The 24,253-nt window shown below is 41.5% G+C and overlaps 1 protein-coding gene across 1 annotated transcript in view; it reads right to left on the bottom strand.

Moving 5' to 3' along the window:
* The window catches only part of SCPEP1 (serine carboxypeptidase 1), a 38,608-nt gene extending 22,324 nt beyond the window's left edge, over positions 1-16,284 (bottom strand). The window contains exons 1-5 of the mRNA XM_061176081.1: positions 16,194-16,284; positions 13,217-13,365; positions 8,597-8,686; positions 6,376-6,531; positions 5,957-6,031 (exon numbers count right to left, since the gene is read on the bottom strand). Of these exons, the coding sequence (XP_061032064.1) occupies positions 5,957-6,031; positions 6,376-6,531; positions 8,597-8,686; positions 13,217-13,365; positions 16,194-16,260 (537 nt within the window). The 5' untranslated portion in view covers positions 16,261-16,284. The remainder of the gene's footprint in view (positions 1-5,956; positions 6,032-6,375; positions 6,532-8,596; positions 8,687-13,216; positions 13,366-16,193) is intronic.
* Positions 16,285-24,253: the final 7,969 nt, after the last annotated feature.

The raw sequence follows: 24,253 nt of genomic DNA on the forward strand, positions 1-24,253 counted from the left end.
AAGACCAATAAAACTAAAAGCTGGTTCTTTGAGAAGATAAACAAAATTGATAAACCATTAGCCAGACTCACCAAGAAAAAAAGGGAGAAGACTCAAATCAATAGAATTAGAAATGAAAAAGGAGAAGTAACAACTGACACTGCAGAAATACAAAGGATCATGAGAGATTACTACAAGCAACTATATGCCAATAAAATGGACAACCTGGAAGAAATGGACAGATTCTTAGAAATGCACAACCTGCCGAGACTGAACCAGGAAGAAATAGAAAATATGAACAGACCAATCACCAGCACTGACATTGAAACTGTGATTAAAAATCTTCCAACACACAAAAGCCCAGGACCAGATCGCTTCACAGGCGAATTCTATCAAACATTTAGAGAAGAGCTAACACCTATCCTTCTCAAACTCTTCCAAACTATAGCAGAGGGAGGAACACTCCCAAACTCATTCTACGAGGCCACCATCACCCTGATACCAAAACCAGACAAAGATGTCACAAAGAAAGAAAACTACAGGCCAATATCACTGATGAACATAGATGCAAAAATCCTCAACAAAATACTAGCAAACAGAATCCAACAGCACATTAAAAGGATCATACACCATGATCAAGTGGGGTTTATCCCAGGAATGCAAGGATTCTTCAATATACGCAAATCAATCAATGTGATACACCATATTAACAAACTGAAGGAGAAAAACCATATGATCATCTCAGTAGATGCAGAGAAAGCTTTCGACAAAATTCAACACCCATTTATGATAAAAACCCTCCAGAAAGTAGGCATAGAGGGAACTTTCCTGAACATAATAAAGGCCATCTATGACAAACCCACAGCCAACATTGTCCTCAATGGTGATAAACTGAAACCATTTCCACTAAGATCAGGAACAAGACAAGGTTGCCCACTCTCACCACTATTATTCAACATAGTTTTGGAAGTTTTAGCCACAGCAATCAGAGAAGAAAAAGAAATAAAAGGAATCCAAATCGGAAAAGAAGAAGCAAAGCTGTTACTGTTTTCAGATGACATGATACTGTACATAGAGAATCTAAAAGATGCTACCAGAAAACTACTAGAGCTAATCAATGAATTTGGTAAAGTAGCAGGATACAAAATTAATGCACAGAAATCTCTTGCATTCCTATATACTAATGATGAAAAATCTGAAAGTGAAATTAAGAAAACACTCCCATTTACCACTGCAACCAAAAGAATAAAATATCTAGGAATAAACCTACCTGTAGGAGACAAAAGACCTGTATGCAGAAAATTATAAGACACTGATGAAAGAAATTAAAGATGATACAAATAGATGGAGAGATATACCACGTTCTTGGATTGGAAGAATCAACATTGTGAAAATGACTCTACTACCCAAAGCAATCGACAGATTCAATGCAATCCCTATCAAACTACCACTGGCATTTTTCACAGAACTAGAACAAAAAATTTCACAATTTGTATGGAAACACAAAAGACCCCGAATAGCCAAAGCAATCTGGAGAAAGAAAAATGGAGCTGGAGGAATCAGGCTCCCTGACTTCAGACTATACTACAAAGCTACAGTAATCAAGACGGTATGGTGCTGCCACAAAAACAGAAATACAGATCAATGGAACAGGACAGAAAGCCCAGAGATAAACCCATGCACATATGGTCACCTTATCTTTGATAAAGGAGGCAAGAATATACAGTGGAGAAAAGACAGCCTCTTCAATAAGTGGTGCTGGGAAAACTGGACTGTTACATTTAAAAGAATGAAATTGGAACACTCGCTAACACCAACACAAAAATAAACTCAAAATGGATTAAAGACCTAAATGTAAGGCCAGAAACTATCAAACTCTTAGAGGAAAACATAGGCAGAACACTCTATGACATAAATCACAGCAAGATCCTTTTTGACCCACCTCCTAGAGAAAGGGAAATAAAAACAAAAGTAAACAAGTGGGACCTAATGAAACTTAAAAGCTTTTGCACAGCAAAGGAAACCATAAACAAGGCGAAAAGACAACCCTCAGAATGGGAGAAAATATTTGCAAATGAAGCAACTGACAAAGGATTAATCTCCAAAATTTACAAGCAGGTCATGCAGCTCAATATCAAAAAAACAAACAACCCAATTCAAAAATGGGCAGAAGACCTAAATAGACATTTCTCCAAAGAAGATATACAGATTACCAAGAAACACATGAAAGAATGCTCAACATCATTAATCATTAGAGAAATGCAAATCAAAACTACACTGAGATATCACCTCACACCGGTCAGAATGGCCATCATCAAAAAACCTACAAACAATAAATGCCGGAGAGGGTGCACTGTTGGTGGGAATGTAAATTGATACAGCCACTATGGAGAACAGTATGGAGGTTCCTTAGAAAACTAAAAATAGAACTACCATACAACACAGCAATCCCACTACTGGGCATATACCCTGAGAAAACCATAATTCAAAGAGTCATGTACCAAAATGTTCATTGCAGCTCTATTTACAATAGCCAGAACATGGAAGCAACCTAAGTGTCCATTGACAGATGAATGGATAAAGAAGATGTGGTACATATATACAATGGAATATTACTCAGCCATAAAAAGAAACGAAATTGAGTTACTTGTAGTGAAGTGGATGGACCTAGAGTCTGTCATACAGAGTGAAGTAAGTCAGAAAGAGAAAAACAAATACCTTATGCTAGGTATCTGAAGAACCTAGGGGCAAGACGGGAATAAAGACACAGACCTACTAGAGAATGGGCTTGAGGATATGGGGAGGGGGAAGGGTAAGCTGGCACAAAGTGAGAGAGCGGCATGGACATATATACACTACCAAATGTAAAATAGATAGCTAGTGGTAAGCAGCCGCATAGCACAGGGAGATCAGCTCGGTGCTTTGTGACCACCTAGAGGGGTGGGATAGGGAGGGTGGGAGGGAGGGAGACGCAAGAGGGAAGAGATATGGGGACATATGTATATGTATAACTGATTCACTTTGTTATAAAGCAGAAACTAACACACCATTGTGAAGCAATTACACTCCAATAAAGACGTTTAAAAAATAAAATAAATTAAAAATAAATTACAAAAAAATAAAACTTTATTTGTGGACATTGAAATTTGAGTTTCACACAATTTTCATGTGTCATGAAATATTCTTCTTCTTTTAATCCACCCCACCCCACCACTGTCACTCGGTAATGTAAAAACCATTCTTAGCTCATGGGTCGTATAAAAGCAGGTGGTGGACTGGATTTGACCTATGGGCCATCGTTTCCTGAAATCTGACCTATTATAATATATTCTATCCAAAACTTTTACCTTGAATGCATCAGGCCTTTAACTATGACCTCCAGTTTTGTAGGAAACACCATGAAGAGAGGAATAAACTAAATAACACCATGAAGATGCTACCACACAAATCCAGAAAATGGGATATTCTGTAAGTAGTCTAGTTTCTTTACCAAATGGGGGTCATAAAATGGAACTGTGTTAGATGAAAACAGACTTTAGGGACATCCCAGCCATGTGTAATTCACGGATCTGGACTGAGTCCTGGCTTAAACAAACTGACTATAAGGGACGTGTTGGGATCATTAAAGCCTGAATAGAGATGAAAATTTACTGAAGTAGGAAGGGGAGGACTAATGATGGAAGAAAGCAGGCTACAGACATTACGTATACTACTATCTCCTATTGGTTAAAAAATTTACTTATTTCTAAAAGCACAGAAAAAGATTTAAAGGCTATACACTAAGGTGTTAACAATGGTGATCTCTTTTTAATTTTTAAAATCTGTGCTTGCTGTATTTTCTAATTTTCTGTTATGCACCTATACTGCTTCTTATAAAAGGTTAATTTTTAAAGAGAATTAATAAATCTTAAAAAAATAAAGCTCATACTGTATAACACGAATATAGCCAATATTTTACAACTATAAATAGAATATAATCTTTATAAATTATGAATCAGTATATTGTATATGTGTAACTTATATAATATTGTACATCAACTATACTTCAATTAAAAAAAAAAGCTCATACAAGCTCACTGTAAAAAATTTAATCACAGAAGGAGACAGGAGAAAATGTGAAAAAAGTTTTACCTCTGCCCCACCTGCACCCTCACGCTCACTAACCAGTTAACATGGTATATATCCTTCTAACTCCTTTCTTTGTTTTCACAAGCATATATATATACATACATGTATACATATGCACAGATCTACCCATTCTTTCTGATGGCTTCAAAGTGTCCATCATGGAAGGATCCACGTATTTCATTTAAGTAATCCTCTACAGACAGCCACTGATCTTGTTTTCCATTTATGGACATTATAAGCAACGATGAACTTAACATCCTCTGACACACACACATGTATAAGTATTCCCACAGGACAGATTCCTGGAAGTGAAATTATTGGGTCAAAGGGCACATACATTTTAAAAGTTTATAGATACTGCCAAAGTGCCCCTTTAAAATGATTTACCAATTTTCATTCCCATCAAACGTGCATGAGAGCCCTTATTTCCCTGACTTCTTACCAAAACTGGGGGTTACCAAATTTTTACTTTATTTTATTTGATTTATTTTTTTGGCCATGCCACGTGGCATGCGGGATCTTAGTTCCCTGACCAGGAATCGAACCCGTGCCCCCTGCAGTGGAAGCGTGGAGTCCTAATCACTGGACCCCCCAGGGACTTCCCACCAATTTTTTAAAATATTTGCAAATCTCACAGATTTGACTTACTAATAAAAGTTGAACATTGTTCACATGTCCATAGGCAGTTTGCATTTCTTCTATAAATTGTTTGCCCGTATCTTCTGGCCAATATCCTATTAGAATATTATCTTTTTTTAATGGACTTATTGATGTGAATCCTACTTCTACTATATATTTATTTGTGTGTGTATATCTTTTAAAATTGTTTATGAAACTCTAAGAAGTTTTAAATTTCTATGTGGTCTAAATACGTCAAACTTACTCTTTTTGCTTTTGGGTGTTTCATCTTATGAAGGAAAAGCAAGCTTTTCGTACCCAAGATTATAAAACTTTTCTCCTATATTTTCAGGTTCTCTTACAGTTTTGATTTTTATGTTTAGATTTTTAATCTATCAAGAACTGATGTTTCGGGGCTTCCCTGGTGGCGCATTGGTTAAGAATCCGCCTGCCAAGGCAGGGGACACGGGTTCAAGCCCTGGTCTGGGAAGATCCCACATGCCGCGGAGCAACTAAGCCCATGCACCACAACTACTGAGCCTGTGCTCTAGAGCCCGTGAGCCACAACTACTGAAGCCCGCACGCCTAGAGCCTGTGCTCTGCAATAAGAGAAGCCACCACAATGAGAAGCCGGCGCAACGCAACAAAGAGTAGCCCCCGCTCGCCACAACTAGAGAAAGCCCGTGCACAGCAACAAAGACCCAACGCAGCCAAAAATAAAATAAACAAATTAAAAAAAAAAAAGAACTGATGTTTCATGTAAGGCAAGAATCTAACTTTACTATTTTCCAAAGTGATAGTCACTTGTCTCCATATCATTTATTGAACATTCTGTTTTCCTCAATGATTTGAAATATCATCTTATCATTTATATACGTTCATATGTAAGTATGATACATATGTATGTGTTATAAACATACACAGATACATATATACATATACATAAGTATATATAAAATATGTTTCTAGATTCTTTAGCCTGCTGCATGTATCTGCATTTCTCTGTTGCTATGCCAGCCCCAAATTGCTTTACTCGCTTAGCTGTATGGCCTGTTCAATATCTGGTGGGGCAAACTTCATTGTTCTTTTTGAAACTTTTCATGGTTATTATTACAGACTTACTCTGTATGTACAAGGTCCTATTCAAAGAATATTCAATTATCAGGTGACTACAACAAGTAAGATAATCAGTTTCTGTCCAACACAAAAACAAAGTCATCTTCCTTGTTACCTTATAAAGTTCTACAGCAATGCCAGCAGCCATTTTTCCTCCATAGGACTCTGAGAAAATGTAGAATGGAATCGTCTAGGAAGAAAAGGAATTTACAAAGAATTAAATATCCTGAATGCCTTTTAATTCACACGAATCAATTTCAAATTTCTATTGCATGTAATGGCCAGACAAAACAAATCTGCTTTTGCTGATCTTTCCTCCCATATCTGATTATTATGTTTAATTAGAATAATGGCTGCAGGGTCATGTTTTTCAAGCTAAAACCACCTTTAGTGATGACTGAGACAGAAGCCCACAATCTGATCCTGGGAGCAAAAAGGTCTTCTCTGGAATCAGCTGGGCATGTAACTCTCGGGGAAGTTTGAATCTGATGGATGCAGTGCTGCAACTGCTAGCCCCGCTCTGAGCTTGCTTACCTGGAATTCTTTGTGGCATTCAAAGAAAGTCTTCAGGAGAACCATCATGTCTGATGCCACCATGGCCAGGTCTTTGGTGTACGCGTCACTCTTGTTCACATAACTGAACCCGGTGCCCACTGGGTTATCCACAAACAGGAGACTGGCCGACTGGAGCTACACGCCACAGAGGAAAGTCAAATGTTGCAATCAGCCAGCCAGTCACCAACTATCTTTTGATCATCCTATATGAGCTCAACAAAAACCACACATGTGAGGATATCAGTGTGGTTATGATCTGTTACTAAAATGGATTAAAAAAAAATTTGGAACAGGAACATAGACTAGTATGGCAAAGAAAGGCAAAGAAAAGGAGAGGCAAGAAAGAAAGATTAACATATACACAGGGATCGAAGCATCTAGGCTGTTACTTTCACACGCTACAAATGTCCTGAATGTAATTCATTCGTGCAGGTAGAACCATGCGGTGTCAGTCTGAGCAACAGCTCAAAGCAGTGAGAGGTCGGAATACCACACCTCTGTTTTCTTCAAGATGAATCCAGTTTCCACATTGGCTTGGCTTTGCTGAACACTACAAGAACAGAATTTATTCTAACACCTTTCCCAAAGAGGCTAAGAGTTATAGAATTTTACATCCCGAAGGATCCCTAGTGATGACACACTACAGCCATGTCCTTTACTGATCAGGACATTAAAGCCCAGAAAAGGCCCAGGACTTGTCCAAGGTCACAACGTTGGATAGGTAATGGCAGCATCAGGCCCAAGGCCAGCATCTCCTCACTTCTTGTTCAGGCTCTCTGCCCCAGTCACATTATGCTATTAGTCGTGGGAGGCTTGGGGACAAGCCAGTGGGGTACTCTGCTACTGGAAGTGAGTATGTGAATGTTCCAGGCTGAGGGAACAGCATGTGCAAAGACCCTGAGGCAAGAGTAAGTAAAATGTGCTTAAAGAAGACCAGTATGGAGACAGACAAGAAAATCAATGGGCTCAGAGGGGATCTTCAGGTGGAGGTGCTCCCGCACGGAGTCTTAGAGGTGAGTATGGTGAGCTAGGTGTGACCGGGTGACCAGAGGAATGAAGTCCAAGCCCAGGAAGGGCCCACACAGAGGCCTCAAGGAAGAGTGCACATGGAGAGAAGCTGGGAGGTGTGGCTAGAGGTAGCAGGAACCAGTTGATGCCCAGGAATCTGGATCCGATCTTTGGGGAACTAAAAGACGGTAAACTAAGGAGTGATTGGCATTGGAGGGTTTCACTCAAGCACCATGTGGGAAGTGGATTTGGGGTGGGGGGGGTGCATTTTGAAAGCACCCATGAGAGGCGATGGAAAAGGGGTGGATGAAGAATATTAACAACACTTGGGTATTAAACATAGAGCTACCATAGGACCCAGCAATTCCCCACCCCCCGCCAAATTGAAAATAGGGGCCCAAACAAATATTTGTACGCTAATGTTCCCTGCATTATTCACAACAGCCAAAAGGTGAAAACAACCTAAGTGTCCATCAACAGACGGGAGAGGAGCAGAGGAGAAGCACAGAGCAGAGGGTGGCCACCAGCTGGGAGCAACAGCCCCACCCTGCCCACTGGTGTGGTGTTGCCCACCAGTGTTTGGCAGCCTGGAGGAAGGGGCCGAGCATGTGGACAGGGGGACTGACCCCAGGCTGGGCGCGGCAAGGATGTGGAGGGAGAAGGATGAGGGAACCAGGGGTGGGGGTTAGGTAAGGAAGTGAAGCTAAGAATGAGGGGGCGGGGGGACACAGAGAGCTAGAGAGACATCAAAAGGGCAGAGGACAAGGGGTTTGAAGTCCTGAGGAAGACAAGAATCGAAGTAGGAGAGTAGGAGGGGAAAGGACTGCAGGTTGTGGCCAGAAGGTGGGACCCTGGCGTCTCAGATTGCAGGGATGGCCAATATGTGGGTAATGACAAGGTCCAGGGTGTCTGCTAGAGTTAACAGAGGTTTCTGCAGGCAAGTGGAGAGGAAGGTCACCGAGTTGGGAAGGTGACCAGTGTGGGATAAGCTGCCCCAAGAAATGGAAGAGGCTGGCCGGAGAGGAAGCCTGTGGACAAGTACGCAAGGTCCCCCTGGACACACAGGAAGAGGGAGGGGGGTGGAGTGGGATCGCTCAACTTGTGACGCCACCCAGAACGGGGTAGGGCTGGGTGGGACTCAGCCTGGGGGAGGCCACACGGCAGTGTGAGTTCGAGGCCTTCCTCACTGTACCCAAGTAGTTCTTCGTGGTTTGAGATCTCTGTCAAGGGGCCCGATTTCCTCAAAGTTCCCAAATCCAGTGCTGGAACCACCTGGACCACCCTGTGAAAGCAAAAACAAACAAACAAAAATAAAGTCAGAGAAAATGTTAGTCAAACCTTCGTCATTACAACCATGACCCCATTCACTATAAACAATTTATAAGTCAGTGATGGCTGGGTCAACCTTACACACAGGACACAATTGATCCAGTGTCTACACTAACTGAGCCCCCTGGTAACTGCTCAAGTCTTTCTAAAAAGAGGAAGCAACCAGACTAAGAGCCCCCAGAGGGAACGTTCCTACCTCTGATTCTCTGAGCTTGAGCCTTGGCCTCACGTGGGGTTTCCTGACTTCAAAACATCTCGTCCAAACCCTCTCCCTTCGAAGATGAGCAGTATGGCCCAGAGAGGGAACGTGGCAATTAGGGGCTCCACCAGGACTGGACCCGGGGCCTTGTGACTCTCCACCACCCTCTCCTCAGTGTCCCTGAGGATTTACAAGGGACCCAGACTGAGGGGCAGTTTGATCAAGATGATCCCCAGGATATAACATAGTAAATGCGGAAGTCCCAGGGCAGGAAGCACTCAATACCGTGGGCATCCAAGGCCAGGGGCGAGGCAGGATTCTGAACAGAAGCTCAGTGCTGGGGCCCCAGACTATGAGAGGCAGAGGTTCTATGGGTTCTAAGGGCTAAGAGAGGGGAGGAGGTCCTTCAAGAGATGGTCAGGGGAAAGGATGGTCAGTGCTTTTCTGGACAAAACCTCAGGGGCCATCTGAGCCAACAGGATAGGCCGAGGGCCTTGAATAAAAGGATGTTGTCTCCCTGTGCAAGATGGATAGGAAAGGGAGATACGCAAAGATGGAAGGAAACAGCTCAGGCAAAACAGAAGCCAAGGCAATCTGTACAGGGAAATCTAAAGGAAAAAAAAAGACAACATAGAGTCAGGGCTCAGGGGTAACTAAAGGACCCCAACAGAGAGACTTTATGAAACTAATGTTTTGAACTGACACCAAGCTAACTATTATAAAACTGGGAGGCTATAAATCCCTCTAATTATATGCACTCTGTATCTTAAGATTTCCTAATACAGTGGTAAAAAGCTCACAAGTCAGAGGGAGCTGTTTATTGCAGTGGTATTTACAAGAGCAAAAGGATGAAACTCCAATGTCCCGCAGTAGGGAAATGGGTTAGTAAATCATGACACGTCTACAGGACGGAATGTGACACTGCCATTTAGGATCACAAACTATGATAAACTACGTGGCAACATTGAAAAATGCATGTAACATGCAATAAATTAAGAGCAATGTCCTCACCATTGACAGAATGAAAAGACCTATGGAATGGGAGAAAATATTTGCAAATGATACGACCAATAAGGGGTTAATATCCAACATATATGAACAGCTCATATAACTCAACATCAAAAAAACAAACAACCTGATTAAAAAATGGGCAGAAGAACTCAATAGACATTTTTCCAAAGAGGAAATGCAGATGGCCAGCATGAACATGAAAAGATGCTCAACACTGCTTATCATCAGGGAAATGCAAATCAAAACCATAATGAGATATCACCTCACACCTGTCAGAATGGCTATCATCAAAAAGAACACAAATAACAAATGTTGGTGAGGATGTGGAGAAAAGGGAATCCTTGTAACACTGTTGGTGGGAATGTAAATTGGTGCAGCCACTGTGGAAAACCGTATGGAGGTTTCTCAAAAAACTAAAAATAGAACTACCACATGATCCAGTGATCCCACTCCTGAGTATATATTTGAAAAAACAAAAACACTAATTTGAAAAAATACATGCACCCTAATGTTCATAGAAACATTATTTATAATAGCCAAGATATGGGAAGCAACCTAAGTGCCCATCAACAGATGAATGGATAAAGAAGATGTGGTGTATATATATACAATGGAATACTACTCAGCCATAAAAAAGAATGAAATTTTGCCAATTGCAGCAACATGATTGGACTTGGAGGGTATTATGCTAAGTGAAATAAGTCAGACAGAGAAAGACAAATACTGTATGATGTCACTTATATGGAAAATCTAAAAAATACAACAAACTAGTGGCTGTAACAAAAAAGAAGCAGACTCACAGATATAGAGAACAAACTAGTGGTTACCAGGGGGGAGAGGGAAGGGAGGGGGGAATGTAAAGGAAGGGGATTAAGAGGTACAAACCACTATGTATAAAATAAACTACAAGGATATATTGTACAACACAGGGAATATAGCCAATATTTACAGAACTATAAATGGAGTAGAACCTTTAAAAATTGTGAATCACTATACTGTATACCTGTAACATATAATACTGTACACCAACTATTCTTCAATTTAAAAAAAAAGCAAAGCAAAAAAAAAAACCAAAACAAAATAAAATAAAAGCAAGGGTCCTTGAGTGAAAGCTGGGCCCCTTTTTCCTAGTGGACTTACTGGGCTGGGATAGGACCAAAGTGAAAGGAGAGAAGCTGGAATCCTAGAGGTATGGTCTTTGTGGGAGAAATCCCATTCTCCTGTTCTGTTCTACTTGATAACATACCACTGCAAAATCTCTTCATCTAGAACTTTGGGATGGGGTACTGTCATGGCCTGGGACTATGCAGTGACTCTGAAATGTGGCAAGTGTGTCAAAGGACAAACTAAAACGCTTAAATGACTTGAAAGTGTACCTAAAGTAGCACACTACATCACTCAGAGCTACTCCACTCAGATGACGTGACCTTGATTCCCAAAGACCTGTCCAGAGAAGTCAGTGCACGGATTCTCAGTAGGCTGCTAAGACAGATCTCCTTTTAACCTGAATTAATTATTTCTTCCTTAATCATACGCTTTTCCTCTTCCCTTGGGCCTCTGAGGAGATGAAGAGCAGGCCAGTTGGCCAGTTGATAACCATCAAATAGCATCTCAGCTCACAGAAACCAAAGGTCACAAACTGCACGGTCTTGAGGCGCCAGAAGTGCACCACACAGAGCAAAGAGGGCAGGTGGGTCCCCTCCTCCAGAAGCTCCTGCCTGTGTGCAAGAGGGCCCCCACCGCTCAGCTCCGGGATAGCAAGTTCAGGCCCCAAGTAATCACATCTCCTGGTTTTTGGAAAAAGGAAGGAAACGTCTTGATTTGTAAATGTTGGCAACTCATTCAAATAAAACAACTGCCCTATTCTGCAATCAACCAGAAGGAAGGTTTGCAGTTTCTGAAATTCAGTGGTTTTCAAATTGTGTTCCTGGAAGCCCAAAAAGTACCTGAGGGGTAGCATGTGACAAAGGGGAGGCTGAATGGGTGGGACTTGGCACTCCGCCCCAACCTCAGCCCCAGCACTTCTTTCTTCCGCTTTGGCTGGTCTGCAAGCTTTCACTTGGGAGTGGAAAAAGTTCTGCTGATTAATAAAAAGTTTGAAAAGCGCTGAAATCCCGCAGATTAGAAAACCAAAGCCCAGAGAAGGGAAGTGTTTTGCCACGGCTGTAAGTGGCAGGAAGGCAGAACTGGGCTTGTCCACTGCACGGCTCTCCCTGACAGCCCTGCCACAGCTTCATCTCCAGCCGCCGGGGATGCACAAAAGCTCCCTGGGCCACACAGACGGGTTCTTCTTCTGAGACATTTTCCTATCTGCACTCTCGGGCTGAGCCTCACCCCAGCCTTCAAAGAAAATACTTGCGATAATCCCAAGAGAGAAAGGCCCCTCCCTGCAAACTGCTCTTCTTCACTATCTCATCAGGAAGCCTGTAGCCACTGGTCTGGAAGGCAAAGCTGGGGGCACTGGGAGGCTGCTTATGAATATGACATTTTTGGAGGAAGTGACATTTACATCCCATGGGGGTGAGTATCAGGGCGCCCTATTTACTGGTGAGCAACCTGGCGCCCCAGCTGGGTCATGCCTACAGTTTCCAGAAGGTGAAGCAAGACCGCGTTCCTCAACCCCTCCCTAGATCTTGGTCTTCCAGGTGGGTGCGGGCCACCTTTGGACAGACATTTTAGGAATGCAAGGAAGGATCCTCTGCCTGCCCTCAAATAATTTTCAACCAGTTTCCTGTCTTCAATCCTACCACTAGAGCTCAAGATTAAAATGCAAACACTCTTTAGTGAGAAGGATAGGTCCCAACACTTAATGCTAAGATACAAAAGGCTGAGTTCTTTCAAAATATCAGTTTTTCTAGGGGCAAGGAATTCAGGTCTAGGAAAGGACTGGGAGGGGAGGGAGAGGAAGGGCTGGTCAGGGTACCTCAGTCTTTGCTTTGGAACCTTCCAGAAACACTTTCTGTCAGCATATTGTCAAATGTGTCTTCAGGAGCTTCCAGTAAGGGTTCCTACTGCTGCCTGTGCTGGGCTCAACAGAAAAAGACCCCCGTAAAAGGCTAGAACCTCTCACTCTCTGATTTGGCTTCCTTGGCTGTACCATCGCCTTTGCCTGCCTCAGAAGGACGCTGAATCCCCAAGCCTAGAAGAGCCCCAGCTGGCTGCTGGACCACATCAGTTCTTCACTGCTGAGCTGTGAGCCTTTAAGGGCAAGCAAGGTGGTAAGTGGGGGAAACCTGGCCTCAACCTCAGGTCAGGCAGTGAAACCAATTTTACCTGAAGCCACATGACCAGGGGCAGTTCTGAGAAGTTCTTGCTGGGGCTGGTGGCATAATAGAGCCACCAGAACATGTGGGCGTCCTTCCGGACAGTCACATAATCCCATACTTCCTTGCCCTCTTTTGTGGGCCAGCTGATGACAGCTCCTGAAACAGAAGCACAATTCGATTTTCTGGAAGAATGTCTATGTCCAGTTAAATTCCCAGCCCAGGAGACATGGCTGGGCTAGGCTAGTGATGATTTGGTTTATATTTCAGACAATTTATTTACTCCAATATATTATGGAGATAAGGAAAAAAACCCCAAAAAACTCAGTTACGAAAAAACATACCAAACTTAATAGTGGCACAGGGGGCTGGAGGCTTTCACGTTTTCACCTACACCCTCTGTAATGTTTGGATTTTTAACAGCAAGCATAAAATGTGTTTATAATTCTGTTGAAAAGAGAGAGAGATTTACACTTGGGGGAAAAAAGGAAAAAATCTCAAAATGCAGCATGCTGATTTTTGTTCCTCATTTAATATACGATTAAAGAAGCATCACAAGTTAGTGGGGCAAGATTACTCACTATATTACTCTGGGGCAACTGTTAGATTTTTGAAGAAAAAAAATAGAGATGTAGGTTCTTTCTTAACACTATAAACCAAAATAAACTCCAAGTGGATCAGATATTTCAATTTTAAAATTTAGATGCGAAAAATAATATGAAAATAGAGTTGAATGTCTTTTTGACCTCTGGATGGGGAAATGATTAAAGCATACCCTAGAGACTATGAAACAAAATATCAAGAGTTGAGGACAGAAACTTGTTACATTTCTGTACAACAAAAATAAAAGGCAAAACAACAAAGAAAGATCGGCAACAAATATGAAAAAGGGTATTTCCTTAATCGTTAGACCAACTAAAAAATGCAAGAGCCTTGCAACAATCAAGATAGTTGTACAATACCTAGCACTTACTAGGCGTTCAATAAATAACAGTAATTATAACAACAACAACAAAAAAAGTAAGATCCTAATAATTAAATGGATAAATGTCGCGAGAAAATAATTTATGAAAAGGGTAATACGAATGTCATAAATAAGTGAAAGAATGTTTAACATCACTAATATTCAAAGATATGAAAATTAAAGCAATAATGAGGTCACTAAAAAAATCTTTGCTTATTTGACAGATGGCAGGGGCTCAACCTCCACAATGAGACAGGAGACCAGCCCTCAGCACTGTTGGCAAAAATGCACACTGGGAAGGCAGTTTGGCAGAAAATTTATAAAAGCCATATATATATTCGTTAATCCCGCAACTCTAATTTTCTTCCAATTTAGAGTTAACCAAAGTTAACTTTTCTAGCATCTGCAAAATGTGTATAAGAGTAGGTTGAACACATTTTCTATGTCACCTTTGCTAAAGTAACAACTTTCAAGTTACAGTATCTTTTTTTCTCCAATACTACTCTGTGGGTAAAGAAGGCTAATGTTGAAAGGTGATGAGAGGGTGATCCTTGGTGACTGGAGTTGTCTGCCTCTACTTCCTCCTTTTTTGAATTTCATTGCCCCTGTGGCAAGTGAAAAAACAAAAACTGGTCCCCAAAATAAGAGAAGGGAGTATATGAGGAGACAATGCTGTTTTGAAACTTGTTAAGGATGAAGATTAAGACAAGCAGAAAATGGTCTGATGAGCAAAACAGAAAGGCTAGAATATTTATTATAGACGTGGCTATAAGATCCTACATTCAAGTAACACAAGATTACAGTCTCCTTAAAAATGATAGATAAGGCTTGGTCCGTTTTGACCTAACCCCTGGCACTCCTCCTCCTCCCTTTCCTGCCCGTGACCACTGCTAAAATCGGGGGGGGGGGGGGGAGGGGGGGGCAGGGCTTCCCTCGTGGCGCAGTGGTTAAGAATCCGCCTGCCAACGCAGGGGACACGGGTTCGAGCCCTGGTCCGGGAAGATCCCACATGCCGCGGAGTAACTGGGCCCATACACCACAACTGCTGAGCTTGCGCTCTAGAGCCCGCGAGCCACAACGGCTGGGCCCGCGTTCCACAACTACTGAAGCCCGCGCGCCTGGAGCCCGTGCTCCACAACAGGAGAAGCCACTGCAATAAGAAGCCCGCGCACCGCAACGAAGAGTAGCCCCCGCTCGCCGCAACTAGAGAAAGCCCGCGCGCAGCAACAAAGACCCAACGCAGCCAAAAATAAATAATAATAAAATAAAATAAATAAATTTATATAAAAAAAACTGGGGGGCAACCTATTCGACAACATTTACCAGACACAAGCCGAAGGGTCATATGATCCCCATTTTACAAAAGGGAAAACAAGTTAAGCAACTTGCTTAAGATCACAAGGCAAGTTTGTGGCCAGTTCGAATTCTCAGTTCTTGATTCACACCAGGGCTCATTTTGCTTAAAGAAAAGACTGAAAATCAATTTGCAAGTCATCCCATTAAACACGAATTTGTTTTTGCCAAAAAGGACTGCGGTGAGGGGACATATTATCTTGCCTGTTCTGATCAGGTAGAGGGAGAAAGGCTTACTCTCAATTAAACGTCCCATTCGTGGTAGGATTTTTCAGTCTTTTGGTACCGTGTGTTTCAGCTCAAAATAAAAAGACCTTATAATCTCATTTAGCAGCCAATCACGGCAGGAAAAGGGAGGTGGCCTTAAGATCGTGGAAACCTCATTGATCAGCAGCTTCTCCAAATCTTACATTTTGCAAAACTGCTTCTACCTACGCGCAGGGAAGAAACAAGGCAGCAGACCACCCAGAGCCAGAATAAAGTAGAAAAAGAACTTTGAATCAGGGAAAAAAAAAAAAAATAGAGTGAGGCTCAAAAGCAAAATAATTACGCAAGGTAGAAACAGGGGAAAAGGAATATGCTTTAAAAAGCACAAACCCACTAACAGATTCTCATCCCTAAAGAAGAGAAGGAGGCACCGGCCGCTGAAGCACCTTTTGCCCGAACCTACCCGTGCTCAGGCCCAGGAGCAGCAGCAGCAGCAGCAGCAGAGAACAACTCCGCGGCGCCAGCTCCATGATGAATACCGCGCGGCAGCATCAGCTACAGGCTAGACCCGGCGCCTCACCACGTGACGATGGCAGGCTGGGCGAGGCCCAGCCGGGACGGGGGCGGGGCCTGACCTGGGCGGTCAGGGGCGGGGCCTGGGCGTCGGGGCGGGCGGGGCGTCGGGGGGCGGGCGGGGCTTGGGAGGGTGCAGCGGCTGGCGACGTCTCGCGCGCCCTCTGCCCAGCCCGCCCCGTAGGATCTCTGCAACGGCGCTCGGGGTGTTGTTCTTGCCACACTACGTCGTTCTTTGCCGTTTTGGGGACAAGCAGAAAGGAAGAGGCGTTTAATGCATTGATTTGACTTGGGTTGTGCGACAGAACTGAGACGCTACAGAGAAATAACCACGAGGACCGTCCTTCCTGCCCCGCCTATCTCTTCCTTCCCCAACAAAAGACCTGGCCTTTCAAACTGCTGCATCTGCCCCAAATCAGATTAAACCTGACCAGCTTAATCTGGAAACTGGGGGATTCCATTTTCATAGATTTGTTCTTAAAATTATTTTTCTTACAAAATTACAAATATAATGGACATTTTGGAAATTTGGGGGAAAAAATTAGATGCTACATAAACATTGTTGGCATTTGGGATTTTTTTTCCTCTAGTCTTTTACGTCATCTTTTTAAATACGATAATAAAATTTTTTATTCTGTTTTTTTTCTCGATAATTTGTCATTGGCATAATTCTGTGTTGTAATGATAGGGATTGAGTAGGATAATCAAATAGTTAGCTTAGAAACCCCGTTAGGGGATTGTTGATAGGGAACTTTAGGGAACTTTGGGAAACCGCAGTAAGATTAATGATCACTCAAGAAAGTAATGGGAAAATCCTGAAAAAATGTGGGCTTGCTTGACTCATAAAGCAGAACAAGTGGCTTAGCATCAAAGCCAGATTGGCTTGCTTAACAACAAAATAAAGCTAGCTTGATTAGCAACAAAATCATGCAACAGAAGCATGAGACATGCCCCGAAACAATACAACAATGGTGGCATGAGACCTATATCCTGCCCAGTGGTGTCATCAAGTTAATGACAACCGGCACATGCTCTGTGCACACAAACAATCATTTATGGAAAGGTGACATATCAAAGTGAAAGGTCCTCATTGTACTGAGACCTGAAATAATTTTTCCAAAGTGCCATGACAGTCCTGGCCTGACCACGTAGGGACAAAAAACCCAATCTGGAGGAGGAACTGATGAGGAAAGCGTGACATCTACTCAAGAAAGACAAAGAAGGTCTTCTCCCCCTCCTCTCTCTTCCTGATTATAAAAATATAACCCACTAAGTACTCGGGGGCATCGCAACGCTTGCCTGACTGCTTGTTAAGCCTCGAAAGCGTCCTATTCTAATAAATCACTTCTTATCTATCAGTTTGCCTCTCGCTGAATTCTTACTGCTGAGACATAAAGGACCGAGCCCCCTAAATGACACCTAACTGTTTCGTTAACATGACAACAGTCATTTTAAAGAGGCATTTAGAGGTTGGGGAAGGGGAAGGGAAGAAAAAGGATGGGAGAGGTGTTTTCTTGTGTGTGTGTGTGTGTGTGTGTGCATGTGTATCTAAATATCATTTTTATTTTAGGGTGCATAGAATAACTCACCTCAGAGCTAGGAAACAAGATTGTGCAGGGCGGTATGACGGTCAGGTTACTTCTAAATATTCTGCTTCAAAGGTGCACATGACAAACAAAACAGAAAAACGAACTACATGTGACAACTCTCTCTTTCCTGTTCCCTTCTCTAACCTTCTGCCCCTGCAGGTCATTAACGGACAGATGTTTTCATCTGCAGCCTTGTGAAATGGCAGAGTCCTGCAGATGAAGGGGGAGGGTGCTGAGATTTGGGCCAGAGAAGAGAAATATGCAACCAGGTTCTCTTAAACTTTAGCATGGGATGCTCCAGAATGAGTAAAATCCCATAATGCTGGTATTGGGGATGAGCCTCTGGAGAAACATTTGAAAGATACTGTTTATATAAAAGTTACACCGTTAGTCAAACACAAGTAATGATGTAACAAAGATTGTCCTAAACTTTTCCTATCTAAACATTCAAAGTTGTTCTGCGTCACCAGAGCCTCAAATACACTTAAACTCTTCCATAATTAGACTCTACGACTTCACTTTGTCACAGAAAAATAGCACTATGATAAATATCTATATTTTGCGTATGGTATTTTTCATATTTGGGGTTATTTCTCTAAGATAAAATAGAAGTGGTACTATTGCATTAAAGGCTGCAACCGTTATTCTGCAAGTCAGCCCTCCCTCACTATTGGCTGGTTCCATATCTGTGGATTCCACATCCGTGGATTCAACCAACAGGAGATCAAAAATATTTGGAAAAAATTCTAGAAAGTTCCTAAAAGCAAAACTTGAATTTACTGCATGCAGGCAACTATTTACATAGCATTAACATTGTACAGGCATACCTTGGAGATATTGCAGGTTTGATTCCAGACCACCACAATAGAGTCACACAGATGTTTTTGTTTCCCAGTGCATGTAAAAGTTATGTCTACAATATACTGTAGTCTATTAAGTGTGCAATAGCATTATGTCTTAAAAAATGTACATGCCTTAATTAAAAATTTTTTTTATTGCTAAAAAAAATACTGATCATCATCTGAGCCTTCAGCAAGTCATAATCTTTTTGTAATAGTAACACCAAAGATCACAGATCACAAATCACCGTAACAAATATAATAATAATGAAAGTTTGAAATATTGGCAAATTGTGAAGAATTACCAAAATGTGACACAAGATACAAAGTGAGCAAATGTTATTGGAAAAATGGCAGCAATAGACTTCCTTGAAACAGGGTTGCCACAAACCTTCAATTTGTGAAAAATGCAATACCTGTGAAGCACAATAAAATGAGGCACACCTGTATCTACAACTATTTACATAGCATGTATTAGGTATTATAAGTAATCTAGAGATGATTTAAAGTATATGGGAGATTATATGCAAATACCACACTATTTTATATGAGGGACTTGAGCATCTGTGAATTTTTGGTATCTGTGGGGTGTTTTGGAGCCAATCCCCTATAGATACTGAGGGGCGACTGAATATAACATTAAAAGTGTTATTTTTAAATCATGGGATGGGCTTATTCAGCAGAAGTAATGGAGGAGAGGGAATTCCCTGATAAAATGACGGAGTAAAAATCAACTAGAAACTGTGGTTGATAAAAGGCAGGGATCAAAGGGATAAAAGGCAGGCATTGACAGGGAAGGGATATGAGATTTCCTGGGGGAAGTGGTAATATTGCACATTTTGATAGGTGTGTTAACAAAGAAAATTCAGCTGAGTAAAATTTTTTTTTTTTTTGGCCACGTCTTGCAGCATGCAGGATCTTAGTTCCCTGACTAGGGATCAAACCTGTGCCCGCTGCATTGGGAGGGTGTAGTCTTAACCACGGGGGCCGCCAGGGAAGTCCCCTCAACTGAGTAAATTTAAAGATCTTATTGGCTTTATTCAGTGATTCATGAATCAGGCATCATTCAACCTAGCAGATAGAAAATAGCTCTAATGTACAAAATGAAAGAATTTTATAGGTAGAAAGGAGCAGAATGAGGAAGTTATACAGACAAAAAAGTGGGTTGGTTATTGCAAATTTACTTGCCTTTACGGGATGGCAGGGGTCTATCAGGCAGATTAACTAGGGCTGAATAGGCAAATCCTGATGGACTGGTTTAAGATTCCATTTCTGGGACTGCCAAAACTGTAATTAAGTCTCGGTTTGGTGATGTGGGGCTTAGCATAAGTGACTTCATTTGGGGCCTGTTGTCTTGTTTTTAACAGGTGTTTGGATTACAACAGATGCATATATTTGTCAAAACTCAGCAAACATACACTTGATTTGTTCATTTCATGAGGCAAATTTTGCTTGAAAAGGAAAAATTGTAAACAAAACTTCACCTTTAGTTAATCATATGGGTTTGAAGTGTTTAGGAGGAAGTGTATGCAATCTTTAAAATGAATCCAAAATATACGATGGAATGATGGGTGGAAAGAGCAATGAATAGATGGATAAATATGTGATAAAGCAAGTATTATAGTAAGATGTTAATGGTAGAATATGGATGGCAGGTATATGGGTGTTCACTATATATTTTTTTCAACCTTTATATGTGTCCGGAAATTTTTATAATAAGATATAAGGAAAAAGTCAGCTAGGAAAAAGTAGGACTAGACCTCTGGTGGATTGTAGAAGTCCATTCTTAAAATGCCTTAGGACTTGAAATGCATACTATTTCATCTGTTTAAGTTTTTGACGATATAAGCAAAGGCTAACCAAACAAGGGAACCCCCAAAATGCTCTTATGACACACGAATCACCAAACAATGAGTCACTTGCAGTGGCTGTGTAGATAAATGTGGTGTTAAGTACGGCAAACTGTGAGTAGGTGCCCTATAATCTCCATTTTAATCTGGCCTTCAACACTGGGTGGTCTTTTATGAGGGCAAACACTAACATATCCCCTTTTCTTTACAGTTTATAATCACTAGAATCAAAGCAACAAAACACACCTGGGAACCAAGTGAAAGATTATTATTCTAAGAGCCAGTAGTAAAGTTCCTCCCAAGAACTGGAATGGTCTTTGTTTAAGAAAAATATCTTTTTGAATTAAATAATGTCATTTGCAGCAACATGGATGGACCTAGAAACCATCGTACTAACTGAAGTAAGTCAGAAAGAGAAAGACAAATACCACTTATACATGGAATCTAAAATACGACCCAAATTAACTTATGTATGAAACAGAAACAGACTCAGACATAGAAAACCAATGGATGATTACAAAAGGGAAAAGGGTGTGGGGAGGGAAAAATTAGAAGTTTGGTGTTAGCAGATAAGAACTACTATATATAAAATACATAAACAACACGGTCCTACCGTGTTGCACAGAGAACTATATTCAATATCCTGTAATAAACCATAATGAGAAAAAAAAGACCTATTGGTTCCTTGACATTAGGAGGTGGGAGCTGAGAGTATAGGGGCATCAGCCAAGGCAACAAAGAATTGCTAAACTGTGCTGCACAGGAATATGAGAGGAATTTGGTTTCCTTCTAGGAGAGGAAAGACGAGAGATAGATGAAAAGAAGGGGACTGTGCAGAAAGACCAGCAAAAGAGAGTCAAGACTGAAGAGCCAATGGAATTTTCTCTCATGGAGAGTGGCAAAAGAACATTTTTTAAGGTGATGCTTGTGGTTCAGTTTGAACTTGCATTTCTGTGATGTAAACTCGTCCTCTTGGGACAGATCAAAAATGTAATAGAGCTTTGGGGGAGGCAATAGGATTGGAAGAAATCCATTGGGAACTTATCTCAAAACTGTGTTTGCAACAATACTTTATTTTTTAAATTATATGTTGGGGAAGGGTATGAGAAGCTGATGGAGGCTCTTTGGCTGGGGGCTCGTTAAAGGCCCTCCCAGTGAATTTTCAGAGCATAGGCTTGCAATCTAAGGTGTTACTTGGCAGTCTCTTCCCTGTGTGTCTTCACACCATCTTCCTTCTGTGTGTGTCTTTCTCTGTGCACTTACACGTGCTGTTCTCCCTGTATGGACTGCCCTTTTGCATGTTTTCTCTCCCCTGCACCTGACTAGTTACTATTGAGACTTCAGCTGTCAGTTTAAATGTCACTTCCCAGGGAAGCCTTTCCCAACACTGCAGACTAGGTGAAGTCTGCATAGGATCTCACAACATCCTGTACCTCTACTTCCTGATGCTCATCATAATTGTTTTAAAATAATCGTTTGTGTGGTTATTTATTTTATTTTCCTCACTAAACTGTGGACACCATGAGATTGAGGATCAGGCTGTCCTGGATGGTTGGCCAAACAGACCCTGACCATGAAGTAGTATTTGAGAGTATCCTGTGAGAGCCATGCAGCCCTATTGAAACTCCTCTGCCGTGACATCAGAGAGGCAAACAGCATTTTGCCTTTTTCCAAGTTTGGGATAAATTATTCTTTTATTGTATGCAGGGCCTCAGAGGCACCAGCATATTCAGGGCGCTGTAAGTAATAGGGGAATTGTTGGAGAATAAAGTACAAGGGGTCTTGGTTGGTCTGGACCAGAATGCAGCTACTGCTGACAAGCTACTAATTCAGGATTCACTGCAGGTGGTGTGAATCCGGGGAAGAGGATTAGGCAGGCAGTCACATGACCAGATCTGCAGGGCAGGCAATTTTGTTTCACAGTTGCAACAAAAGTGTTTTTTCTCTTCTTCAGGGCTAATTTCCTGAAGGAACCGGGCTAAATGCCATAGCAACTATTTCCAAAACTCAAACAGGATGATAGCAGGCAGGGAATCATAACAAAGCCCCCAAGTCAAGGAGGAGTGAAGATATAAATGTGCTTGACAAAGCTGAGTGAGAACAGGAAAATATGAGAGAAGAAATGGACTAGAAATAATTCTTAGGAGCAAGGAAAACCCAGAGAGGCCAATGCTATTTTTCATGCTCCTTATTTTCAGCTTCAGTTTCTAAATTTAAATCCTGTAGGTGCAACAACAGGAATTCAACTCTATATGTGGGGTGTATCAGAATGCACCTTGTTTCTCAAATTTCCAAACTCAGATAAAAATAAATCAGGGACCAGAGACAAATGAGTTTGCTTGAGTCAATTCTTACATGTCAACCAGGATGGGAACTCCCACCAGTGGCAGCAGCAAGGAGGAGCTTCTCTGCCACTTGCGCCTTCAGGTGTTAACATAGCCCAAGTAAGGAACTTGGACTTCAATCCCCACCTGCAGTACCTCCCCTCCCCTACCAGAGCAGTGTCAGAGAAAGACAGCTAAAACAGAATAAACAAGATCCAGAATCTCAGACCATAATATGAAAATGTTCAGATTTCAACTTCTTCAATTTCATACCCAGAACCAGGAAGATCTCAAACTGAAAGAAAAACAATTAATAGATGCCGACACGGAGATAATGGAGATGTTAGAATTATCTGACAAATATTTTATTTTTTTATTTTTATTTTTTATTTTTTTTATTTTTTGGCTGCACCCTGCAGCATGTGGGATCTTCCCTGACCAGGGAACGAACCCGCACCCCCTGCAGTGGAAGCACAGAGTCTTAACCACTGGACCACCAGGGAAGTCCCTCTGACAAATATTTTAAAGCAGACAGGATAAACACGTTGAAATGAATGAAAGAAAAGAAAGACTCAGCAAGGAAATAGAAAGTCTCAGCAAAGGAATAGAAGATGTAAAGGAGAACCAAAAGGAAATTTTAGAACTGAAAAATACAATTACCAAAGTAAGAAGCTCAGTGGATGGACTCTACAACAAAATGGAGGGGAGAGAGGAAATAATCAGTGAGGTAAAAGAGAACAATAGAAAATTCGCAATCTGAACAACTGAGAGAAAATAAAGTTAAAAAAAAAAAAAGCCTCAAGGATCTGTGGGACTATAATAAGAGATCTAACGTTTAAGCGATTGGAATCCTAGGAAGAGAGGCTGAAAAAGTACCCAAAGAAATAATGGCTGAAAATGCCTCAAATTTGGCATGAGATATAAACCTACAGATTCTTGAAGCTGAGTGAAACTCCAGCAGGATAAACCTAAAAAAATCCATGCCAAGACACAGCATAATTAAAATTTTGAAACCCAAAGACAAAAAAAAAAATCTTGAAAGCAGAGAAAAACGACACCTTACCTATAAAGTAAAGACAATTCCAAGGACAGCAGATTTCTCACCAGAAACCACAGAGAACACACTCGAGGTCCCGATAATAGGGGGAATGGTGGTGTTTTGCGCAACTCCAGAAAGGAAACAAGACTAGGTAAACACTGCTTAGGTAACTTTCCATGTTTTGGAGTAGCAGTCTTCAAACTGGGCATAAATGTGTCCTGAGGAGTTGCACGCACTTTCTAAGGAGAGGTAGGCCTGTGTGGTTTTAAGAGAATTCAGTTCATCTCCCTCTTTCACTGGGACTCCTTC

Source organism: Eubalaena glacialis, chromosome 19 (assembly GCF_028564815.1).
Source record: "Eubalaena glacialis isolate mEubGla1 chromosome 19, mEubGla1.1.hap2.+ XY, whole genome shotgun sequence".
Classification (NCBI taxonomy): Eukaryota; Metazoa; Chordata; class Mammalia; order Artiodactyla; family Balaenidae; genus Eubalaena; species Eubalaena glacialis.